This window comes from Mytilus trossulus, chromosome 7 (assembly GCF_036588685.1).
Source record: "Mytilus trossulus isolate FHL-02 chromosome 7, PNRI_Mtr1.1.1.hap1, whole genome shotgun sequence".
NCBI classification, from domain to species: Eukaryota; Metazoa; Mollusca; class Bivalvia; order Mytilida; family Mytilidae; genus Mytilus; species Mytilus trossulus.
In genome coordinates, this window is record NC_086379.1 from 52,878,364 (window position 1) to 52,890,971 (window position 12,608).

General features: G+C 31.1%; 1 protein-coding gene across 4 annotated transcripts in view; it reads right to left on the bottom strand.

Annotated features, from left to right (window-relative positions):
- Positions 1-5,305: 5,305 nt before the first annotated feature.
- Positions 5,306-12,608, bottom strand: part of LOC134725285 (myocardin-related transcription factor B-like) — a 72,010-nt gene continuing 64,707 nt past the window's right edge. For all 4 annotated transcript variants that reach the window (XM_063588972.1, XM_063588973.1, XM_063588970.1 and 1 more), the window contains 4 exons: positions 10,087-12,373; positions 9,381-9,516; positions 8,596-8,728; positions 5,306-8,165 (listed from right to left, as the gene is read on the bottom strand). In XM_063588972.1, the coding sequence (XP_063445042.1) occupies positions 7,381-8,165; positions 8,596-8,728; positions 9,381-9,516; positions 10,087-12,373 (3,341 nt within the window). In that variant the 3' untranslated portion in view covers positions 5,306-7,380. The remainder of the gene's footprint in view (positions 8,166-8,595; positions 8,729-9,380; positions 9,517-10,086; positions 12,374-12,608) is intronic.

Here is a 12,608-nt window from a genome sequence, read left to right on the forward strand (position 1 = left end):
TTAAAAGGCTTGTATAGTCCACGATTTTTATTCTCTGAAATTGGACCCTCCAGAAGGGGTGCGGATTATAGAGTACAATAAGCAAGAAGTAACTTGGCGGTACACAAATGTATATGTGCCTTTTACCAATATTATGAGTTCAGCCATTTGTAATTGATTTACTTGCTTACTTTGTTTGATTGGATTTACTTGTGATAGATCAATGATATTTTCTATAAAGTTGATACTCTAAAGATAGGCGAGACATATCTCTGTGTCAACAATATATTAGTTTGTTTTTATGTTCTCCTGTTACACCACTGGTTAGGAGAAGTTTGAGCAATCACTAACATGTATAAACCTGACAAATTCTTTGTGTCTGTCTAAAGTCAGATAATGTTTCCATATAAATGAGGCTGTTAGTTTGTCTGTCTGAAGTCAGAAGCCTGAAGAACAGTGGTTAAAGTCGGTTTATGTCGTTCATATTTGTTTTTGATAACTGTTTGCATATAAATGAGGCCATTAGTTTTCTAGTTAGAATAGTTTCATGTTTTTCTTGTCAAGTTGACTTAATAGTATGGTTTTTCTGATTGTTGAAAGCAAAATTGTGGCCTATAATTGCTAACTACTACTTCATTTTGACTCTGGTGGTAAATTGCCTCATTGAGAATCATACCTTATTTGTATATTAGGTACATTGTCTAATCAACAGCAAGTTATCCACCATTATTTAATGAAAGTATAATATGACACGTCTAAAAAAATCAGAAAACAATTTAAATACTCAATTCAATGAGATAAAAGAGGAATGTGTTCATGCTTGCATGTTATGTAAAGGACATAACTGATTTATCCATTTGTAAAGGGGTATAACTCTAGAACTTTTTAAATAAGCCATGTGTGTAAGTTTCATAATATTTGGTTGAGGCAAACTAAAGTTAGAGAACAGAAACCAACTTTTTTTTTAAAGATGTATGGACAAGGGTAAAATTTAATGCCCCCTCTGCTCAGCAGGGGCATACAAATTATTTCTCAATGGTAAACTATTGCACTTCCTAGTTGTTCGGTAAGAAAGCTATTCGGATCTAGCTGATGCAGTCTGGGAAATATTCAAAAGATCATAGCAATGGATAAATAAAATGAAGACTACAGTTCAACATCAAAGCTGTTTTATTTGGATCTAAGTAATGACATGGTGAAATGCATTTACAAAGAGCCAGGTAATGTACACCTATGTGGGTCTTTTCAAGACTGATATATGTACAAAATAACAAATGTAACAAAATTCTGTAACAATTCACTTAACCATGTGACAACATAAAGGCCAATTATATTTTCTATAATTCTGCAAAAAAAATTTCAGTCCTTAGCATGCTATAGCATTCTTAAAATTACTAAATCATTTTACAATTAAGAATTTCTATAAATACAAAATCTAAACTGTTTTTGACCCTAATAATACACTAAACCCTAATGAAGGCTGTACAAAAAATTCACCGAATTCAAAATTTAAACTGTCACATGGTAAAGTGTTCATTCAATACTGACTAAGGTACATGCCAACGGGATGAATAATTCGACTAAAAACTCTTTAAATATTTCATTAATCAAATTCTTCTACTAAAAATGTGTTCAGTAAGTTTTTCATGATTTTTTGTCTTCAACTTGCATGAGAGCCTATATGAGGAACAATTGTGTGTGCCATTTGTTACATTATGGATAAATATATATTTTAGTGGAATGCAAAACTGAAAAAAAACACTAATTATATATCTACATTCTAATAGAGTGCATAATTAAAAAAAAAATGTTTTGTTTTTATATGTATACATGATTTTATTTTGTTCAGTAAGTATACTCCTTTAACATTACTCTACAATTTGACAGATAAATGTATCAAAAACATATTAGTATTATGATTAATATGCAAGTTTGACTAATAAATTGATTCCTAGTAAAAGTTCTTGTGAGCTTTATGAAAATTGTGAAAGAATTAATAGCTGTCATGTTAAGATGATTTAATTTGAAAAATCTACCAGGTATGTAAAATGTAGCAAATAAAAGTGTATTTTGCTGATTATGATATGCCAATTTATAAGTTTATAGATTTGTAATTACAGGCATATGACTTTTACTATCAACTATTTGATAGATTAAATTTATGTTTAAATAGCAGTAATGCATTAAATTAAACTTAATTCATGTTACATGTATTTTTAATTTTATCTGGCAATCCATTTTGAAAAAGTTTAAACAAATTCCTAGAAACTTTGTGACATGAAATAGAGCAATGAAAAATAGTTCTAAAAAACTCAAATTAATTGCAAAGCTGACTCTTTAGTAAAGACACAAAATCACTCATCTGAAATAATTTCATGAAAAGTACAATTTCAACTTCATAGTATTTAATTTACACATTCTGTTAACAACATACTGCAACCATGATCACTAGCAAACACAACAGAACTAACAATATAAATTAATTAAATCATTATTTAACATGGGTTAGGATAACACAATCTTATATCAATTCATAAATCCATCACACAATACTGTTAATAACTTCTCCCCTAGAAACCACTGTTTATCACAAAGTATAAAAAATTTGATCTTTGTATTTGTTAGTTGAATAGGGCAGACTCGAAATGACATCCTTTGTACACCACAACTCACAGTGGTGCTCCTAAATAAAGGAGGCTCATATGGAGACAAGACAAGATAGGATATTAAGTTTTAATTAATCAAATCTATTTCTTTTCATTTAATTTTAGTTTTAAAAAAAACGCTAATTTGTAATTTTACAAATAAAAATTTATCATTTATTACATATATAAAAAAATTTGAAAAAAGGAGGACAGTGCACACAAATTTGATACTACCTAATTATCAACTGGCCTAACTAACCTTAGTAATAACATTATCCATGTCATGTAGACCTAACTTAACAAATAATATATTATAATGTAAGAAAATATATCCAATCACATCATTAATATACATACATTATACGAGGGAACAACAAAACATTACTGACTGTGTATATGTCACCCAATGTACTTGTTACTGATCTCATAAAAATAACAAATGAATAACAAGATTTTTCTCAAATGAAAGGCATTTTATTGAATACCTTGAAGAAACTACCTCTATTTTAACTTTTTTTGGTGAAAAGATAAACTACACATTACTTGAAACTTTTGATAAACAAAAAGACAATGTATACTTTATCCACAGCTTGTATTTTATTCAAAATAAATATCAAGTACAAAGTAATTTTATCAAGTGCAAAGTACATTTATCAAGTACAAAGTAATTTTATCCAATACGAAGTATTTTTTTCTGAGTAAAATAACTTTATCAAGTACAAAGTAATTTTATTGAGTACAAAGTTCTTTTATCAAAGTAATTTAAGCATTCAGTTGCTTAATTTAGGGATGTTAGTGTAGCTAGACTTCAAGATCATTGGACCCCAAAAAAAATCTAGGAGAATTTTCCATGCAATAATAAGTACATTTGATGACAAACTATCTATCTATCAGTTCTATGTTTACAATATGTTTCTTTACAATATTAAGTACATATGCACTCAAATTAACAATAACATGCTTTACTAATTACCATAGGATAGAAGCAATTGGAAATGTACAGCAGTTCAAAGGTTTGTCTCTTGGTAATTGAGCCGAATCTATTTTACAACTTATTTGGTAATCATGAGTAAGAAACCCAAATTGTAAGTTTTATGGTGCAAAATTATCACAGAACATTTTAAATAAACATTTGAAATTGTAATAATGGTGAAAGCTAACAAGAAGTGTGTCCAAAATGCTTCAACAAGCAGCAAACTTTTAATATTCAAGGGTTATTAAATATGTAACAGGAAAATTTGCAAATATTTTAAGGCAAACAATCAAACGTTGAATGAAAGACAAAAAAGTTAAATGAATATGCAATGAAAGGAAATTTTTAAAAACTCTTTCAGAATCTGATATCATATCCTTAAGAATTTTTAATAGCCAATGCCCTTGGCCTAACCAAATGAAGTCAAGTTGTTTTATATTTATATCAATAGGTGACATTTTGTTATTAACAACTTCAGGATTTAAAAAAGAGAAATTATTGAGTTTTGTAAGTCAACTTGGGTCAGATATTTTCATTCTAAGTGATTTCAGTTGAGTTCTGCTAATATAAAGTACAAGTCAAACTTAACATATTTTAAAATTATCATTTAAATGTATGGATAAATTCTTGAGACAAAACAATGAACTAACATTACAACTTAACTGACAACAACAATTAAGGCACAATGTGCACGGGGGAGTGAGCAAATCTGTAACTAGACTAAAAAGTTAGTAAAATGTTAGTTCTCTCTTAGACTAACCCTATAGTCATTAATGAATTAAGCTATTTCTTGGACCATGTATTTCAGATCAGAAATCACTGTTCACAGATTTGAAAATACTGATAAGAGCTTATTGTATGTTTGAATGCTAAAATTTACTGACTTTAGATAAAGCTTATAGTAGTATATCAGATTCCTTTGTATATACCAAAAGGGAAATTACTCAAAAATCTTTTGTGAAAAACATTTAACTGAATTAAACTAAAATAGATTATAGTCTAAGTATGGCACTGGTATTTTGGGGCATTTTTTTTTAAATTACAGGTCACTACTACATTAACTAATATTAAAGGAGCATATTCGTTTTGTATAAAATATGCATACTTTGTCATCATAATTGTTTTACAGGCCTTGTCATAATTACTAAAATTTCATTTTCAAATAACAACTTGAATTATTATGCATTTGTCTTGATTTGTTCACTGATAACCAATTTACAAACTGTACAACCCTAACATGTAATCATGCAACTTTCTCTATGTACAAAATAGATCTTACAATCACTTAATTTAATATAATTCATGCAAAAACTGTTTGAGCTATTATGAGTTAAGTAATAAATTCTACCAATTTCGGCTACTTTTCTATTCTATACATCACTCTAACCCAATTTATGTAAATTTAAAGGTGACTTTTTTTAACACAGTTTTTAACAAGTGCACATCAACAGCTGGAAGACAGACTATTCCCACAATGAATCCACACTGTAGAAAAGCACTAATATTTCCATCTAAATTATTATATTGTATGTGATTCTCAAACTTATTGACTGATTTTGTTTCTAAAATATACTAAAGATAATTTCCTTCTGGTTAAAAATATCCACATTAACCCTGATTGCTTGATTGAAAGACCTTAAACTCATAATGCCCCTAAAATCAAACATACACCTATAACATTACTATCATATAAAAAACACACTCCATATTTATACATAACTAATCTCTATTTTTATGGATTCAAACCAAAAACAGAATGTAAGTAGAAAATGGCCTTATTAATTTTGGCAAGAAAACCTTTAAAAAATCCAATCTGCGTTCTATCGACCTACTTATTAATCAGGAACCAAAATGGAATGAAATTCTACAAAGAAGACTGATGGCAAAGTGGTGATACCAGTTTTGGGGAATGTTTAGTAGCTATACTGAGCATTGTTTTCCTGACTACGGCAACCACTCATTCATTATCTAATCTACACTAATCTATATACCTAGTTATCTGTAATTGGTCACAATAGGGCAAAAGTTCTATTAAAATTCAACTTTTAACAATTTAAAGAATAAATAAAATGTAAAAGAGTGTTAAAGTTCAACTATGTTTCCAAATTCATTTTCTATACATGCAAACTTAAATAAATTATGATTCATAGCTGCTGTTCGTTAGTTTAATTGAAAATAAAGTAAATTTTGCGTTTTTATTTTTTGATAAATAAAGAACATAATATAATATATCAACATTGGAGTTTCTATTTTAAAACATAGATCTGTTTTCAGTATTGTCGTTATACTTTTATTACAGAAACTTTTACCATATTGATATAGAACTCAATTTTTGGACTTGAAAATTTTGTACATTTGTCTATATGGTAAATGTATGTTTACAGATAACTAAGTAAACTGCCTACTTTCACATTCCCTCACACATACTTTCCTATTCTAAATTTAGTAACTTTATAGAATGGTCATTTTATGTGCCCTCAACATGCGGTCAATACCTGACCAACATAATTATTACTTTGGTACATTTTATATTATATTAATGGTCCCCACTTAATTTATATATCTGGTATGGCCACCTTGCTGATGGAAGAAAGTTACCATAACCCAAAAAAAGAAATAAGTTTAAACAAAGTTGAAGGTGTATTTCATTAAATTTTCTAAAAATCATGTATATGATCAAGAAAATTAACCAACAATTTATAAACAGCATACCTATGTCTCTCTTTGGCAACTTTCATCACAGGCAAAAAAAATCATTATTTAAAAAAAAATTCAAAACAGTTATTTGGATGTAAAGATGAGTAATCAAATCTTAAATGCAAGTAATTTCAGTACAAACTCTTTACCAATATTTTTGAAAAATAACTTTTATTTTCCCAATATTTTTTTTATTTAAAAAAGTCATATACATGTACTTCCAAATAAATGCCTTTTTTCATTCAATATGGCTTGTAAAACCATTAAAAAGAACTGGAGAAGTTTAATTAGATCATTTAAGAAATACACACTCAACTCAGCTCAACTTAAGGTATTTTTGTTATAACTGTGATGGAATGCTCATAGAAAAATACATTGATGATGAAACAATGAATAAATTAATGATAAGGGAAAAAGCTCGATCACAAAAGTTTTGTTACAAAAGTAAAAATCAAAATGCAATAATATGAACAATCCGATAAGAATGGACCCAAAACACATAACAAAACTTTTGTCAGCATTTTAGCAGGACACTCCCACTCATAAATATAAGATATTATATACAAATTGGACCACACAGAATACAGCTTCCGATTTTCTCCCTCAGGTCAAATTCTGTGGATCAAATCATGATTAAAAATTAATAGAATTTTTTCTTCAAAAGTTTAAGTGTCTTGAAAATATGATAAACTATATCAAAATTGTATCACTTATGTAAAGAGAAAAATACAATATTTTAACAAGCAAAATTGTCAATCATTATATCTTGTCAAAATCTAAATTTATTTTTTATTTCTACAAGAACATGTTTATTTTGATTAGTATCCTACATTTAACCCATGATATAGCCATGGATTCTGACCTCAAAGAGAACTCAGAGCTGTAATAGAATAAATATAAAATCTGAACAATAAATACAATAAAAATTCAATTCAACAACAAAACATAGCACTGCAAGATAAGCTTAGGAAATCTTCTTATCATTATGTCTCCCATTGCACTTAATTGGTCCAAAGCTGCAAAAAAAGCAACAATAAAAAATTTAAATTGCAACCTACAAAACGAGATTAAATACTCCACAATTCACTAATTAATATTTGTTTCAGTCAATTTCTCCCAATTTATACCACTCTGCATGTCTGTTTGGCTAAAGTCTGTATCTTCAAAGTTAAACAAGTCTAAAACTTCTTGTTGTGTCTTAGGAGTAAGTATAGGGTCTGACGGAAATGCAACAGGTGCATTGGCACTCAAAGGGGTTAGCCCTGTACTGGGCATGATCACATCTAACCAATCAGAAACATCCATCTGCATGTTTATGTTCTGAGAATTTTCTAAGTCATTGATTCCAAGGGCAGCTATGTCAGGTTCAGAACCATGCACTGTTCCTTGTTTCATACCATTAATTCCTTGAGGTACATGTAAAAAGTCTTCTGATTGGTTATTTTTATCTAATTCTGATGGAAGGCAAGTTCCTTCATTTAAGTCTAACTGTGTAAATGGTGAATCTGATGTCCAATCCATAGAACTTAGGTCTTGATTTAGCATTTCATTTATGTCTAATATATCAGAATTAAAATGGTCTGTTGTAGTTGTCATAGCAACCGAACATGGCGGTGTGATTGGTTCACTTTTTATTATAGAATATGACGGTGAACCATTCAATAATGATGACACCACATCAGTCGCACTGGTCGTTGATGTTGTTGGCATTGTTGAAGCTAGTGTCATTGTGAATTGTGGGAACTGTCCTGCAGCACTAGAAGTAAGTCCTCCATAGGAACTTGTGGCACTATTTACTGTGGATGTAGACAAACTTTGAGCTGTGGTCTTTGGTGTTGGAGGAGGTTCCTGGGCAGCACTTGGAGGTAGTTCTGTTAAAAAGATAATTGGCGAATATCAATAATTGAAATAATTATTTAATTTATTTTCAATCTATTATATTTGGTGTGATATTAGTTTTGCTACGAATTGATAGTTCTAATTAGATTTTTTTAGTGTTTCATTTATATGATGGAGTAAACCATGTTTATTTCCCAGAGGCTTAACAATCTCTGATACCATGAATTTTACAGCATGAAACTATTTTATGGAGAAAGAAAATAATTCTTGTGCATTGACAATTCTTATAAATAAATGTGAGATTTATTTTAATGGAGACTGAAATACATTTGTGGATGGGCATCATAAGAAACGTCCATTTTGTACAATTTCCAACCTGTTGATTTGTAAACATTCTATTCTAAGAAATATCAACAATCATAGCTAATAATGTTTTTGATTATAAATCAGTTATGAACAAACCTCCATGTCTAATCAATATTTCTAGTACATCATCCATAGCCTGGCTCTTTATGATTGGTGTACTGATGCTCTTGGTCATTGCCTGTGTAGAGGCAGAGGAAACACCAGGTTCTGACTTTATTGCAAGTCCACCCTACAATAAATAAACAGCATTCATTAAATCATGTGGTAAATCAGTAAACACTACTGACCAATGAGCATGTAGTCTATTTAAAAAACTTTTAATAGAGGTATCAAATTGTAGATTTAATCAGTAAGTCAAAATATACCTTAACTTGAATAAATCATCCGTAATTTATATAGCTATTAACTTTTTTTGATTTGGTTTGGTTTGGATTTGATAAGTGTTTAGTAGACCATAGTTGCCTTTTTTCCCTCAATTTTTGTTTCTCTTCAATATAGACGAGTTTTAATTTAAGTTTTGGTATTTTCTCCCTCTTTTTTCTTTTAAAAAACTCATTTGACCAGGTGAAATTTTAAGGGTAAAAGCATTGACAGTTGTATCTTCAGGTTCACTTTAGTCACAACATGGCCTTGAACTTGAATGTATAGTTGAAAGTTCTACTAAATAATGTATGCTTATAGATAACCTGCAAATCTTCCTCATAACACTGTTGGAGCTGTTTTTATAGTAAGCCATTTTACTTTACAATAAAGAAATAATAAGTGTAAAATCTAGAATGGAAAATCAGACTTTGCTTTATAGCAGAAATAAATCATCTCTGATTTAAATGCTTTTTTTTAGAAGTCTGACTTTTCATGTTTACTGCCACACTTATATTTACCTGAGCAAGGTTATGCATGTTTTTAACAGCCTCATCATATCTCGGTGGCTCCTTTGAGGGAATAAAGAAGGGATTAGATTTGGCTCTGGTGATATTAGCCTTTCCTTCCACAGGTGACGATGGCACAGAAATGGCTCTGAAATGGAAAAAAGTGATTATTGACTACATAAAACTTATTAAGCTACCATGTTTTCTTTTTGGTATTACATATTCTTATTGCTAAATTATAATTACAGTACATATAATACAGCCAAAGGAAGCTTTGAAAGTTGTAGAAATATTTTTTGCTGTTTTTATTGGTAGATGACATTGGTTTATAATGAAAAAAATCTATCTTACTAAGGTCCAAGTTTTGTTTCAAACTATATATTCCTCAGTTGATTTATGATATTGGATACCTTTTAAACTTCTTTTCAATTTTTGTTTTCTTTAGTGATTTGTAAACGTAGATAAAACAAAATTATTTACTTATACCAATTTTAAAAGGATATATTTCCTTGTATATTCACTGATGTTTTCCATAAATATTTTTTTACAAGTTCTTCATTTTGTAATGCCTCTTTAAAGAAACATATAAAATCAGGTAGATGATCACCATTAAAAGCAAACTCAGACAAACCTTGTTTATGTTTAACAGTTTTCAAATAAAAACGAGTGTGTGAACATTGCCCATTTTTTTTCGTGTTTATATTCTCTATACACTTACCTATGCTGCTGTTGTGAAAGTCCATTCAGTGGTGGTAGATTGAACGTCTTTCCTGCTGTTGTTTGTATTGGCTGAATGTTGATCAATGAAGACAGACTGGTTCCCGGTGTACCCATGTTCAGACTCTGATGCAACACCTGGTTACTAAACAGGTTTGTCATCGACACTTTAGGAACATGATTATTTATAACGTTAGGCTGTACTGATGTATTGACAGCCTTCAAAGCATCTACTGTTGTTAACCTTGTAGCATTCTGTAAGGCATTCAGAGGAATCTGTAATATAGTGGTTGTTCCTTCTGGTTGAGATACTGACAATATCTGATGATTACCGGGAGAAATGTTAACAGTCTGTGGTGGCGACCTTGGCTGAATTAAACTTGTTTTGACAGTCAGTGGACTAGTAACTGGCTGTGGTGACATGTTTGAGTTTACTACCAGTGGGGGTGAAATTGGTTGTTGCAACATCTGTGAACTGACTATTTGAGGGGGTGATGTTGGTTGTTGTAACAGCTGGGTCTGTTGTTGAAGGTGATTTAATTGAGCTGTCTGTTGTTGAAGTACATTTAACTGCTGCTGTTGTTGCTGCAAGTGTTGATGTTGCATCTGTTGTAGTTTTAACCTTCGTTGAGAATCCTCGAGTTGTCTCTGGAGTTCAGATATTTTATGTCTTTGTTGCTGCAGCATTTCTTCCCTAATTAGTTGTTCTGGTGATAATGCTTCTCCATTTTTGGGTGCAGGTGGTGTCTGAGGTTGTATGATCTGGATTTGTTGTTGATCCAGTGGTGCCTGGATTAAATGAACCTGTTGTTGTTGTGTTGGTGATGTGACAAGAGTTATTGTCGATGGTGATGGAGATAAGCTACTTTGATTAAAACTCTGCTGGATGATATTGGATGGATCAGGTGTCGAATCAACTTCCATTGCCATGTCCATTGGTGCCACAGACGGTGGCCGTGAATTATCCACTGTCATAGGCACAGAATTATGAATAATGTTATTTTGTTGTTGTGGACCTAAGCCTTGAGGTGAGGTGACCATCTCCATTATTTCTGGTGATAAAGGCATAAATGATTCCAGAGTACGAGGTGATGTTGGAGAGCTATTACTCATTGACACATCATCAGATTTAATAATGGGGAATTTTTTCACATTAACGATTGCCTGAACAGGTAGTTTTGACAATGCTGACATATTTTTAGAGGCAATATTTAAACTGTTTGTGATAATAGTATCTGCATATGGCTTTAGCCTTTCAATCAACTGTGGTTTAGGTCCAGACACCGGTAAATTACGCTTTTTAAGTTCAGCTTTCAAATCAGCCACTTTCATATCTTCCAAATTGGCCAAGGGTTTGTGTGGTATAACTTTTGTAGCAACTGGTTTACTAGCGTTCAGTTGAACTTGTGGCTGACATATTGGTGATTGTGATGATTGAACAACTGTTGGTGACACCATCTTAGTCTGTATTGATGATGGTGATGGTGATATTGATGTCATAATATTGGCTTGTGATACCAAGTGAGGCTGACTTACACTAAGTGGTGATGTTATTGTTTGTTGTGTCACTGTTTGAAAATGTCCTTGATTTGCACTCATTGGTGTTGGTGATGTCACCGTGACTGATGATGGTGATCCTGTTGACATGACAACACCGGGTGGCAGTTTGTCAAGTTTGTTCAAATTCAAATTATTACCATTGAATTCTAACTGCCACTGCAGAAACAACTGCTGCTGCTGAAGTAAGATATGATATGGTGTATCCGATTTATCTTGTAGCAGTTGTTGTTGTTGCTGTTGTATTTGTTGTTGTTGTTGTTGTTGTACTTGTTGTTGCTGCTGCTGTGTGGTCGATGTTGATGCAGGATTAGTACTTTTCACAACATTAGGAGGTCCTTTGTATTCATGGAATTTGATTACTTTAGATTTTGTCTGAGTTTTTGGTCGGTTAGATTTTTTTGGCCGCACTTTGGTCACATAATTTGAGTTGCCATTTTTCACTTGAGCAATTGAATAGTTCCCTCCACTAGTAATATTATTTGAATTAGTTATACTAAATGTTTGTGTCGTTACAACTGGCAATTTTGCCAAATTGGATTGGAAAAGTTTTTGTGCTTTGTTTTGATGGGGTGGACTAGGTGCTGGAGGAATAATTGGAGGACTACCAATATCTGACATTCCAGAATCATCCCCCTGGGATGGGGAGTAGGCTCCTTCACTTGTGTTACTGTCATCATCAAATGTGAATGGATGGTCATCATCGTTTGGTAGAAATGGCAATGTTCCATCTGTAAAATATCATACACATCATTAATCAGCTGTTTTGTCAGCGATCAATAATCATTTTTATGGACAATCTCAAAGGGTAAATTCATAATACATGGAATGCAGTTAACATATGTGAAAGTTGTGACATACATAGAAATGGAATATACTTATAAATAGCAATATAATACCAATTAATAGGCTATAAATGCATTAACTGGTTGCTGAACGCTACAGCTAGAAAAAGCTTTGAAATGA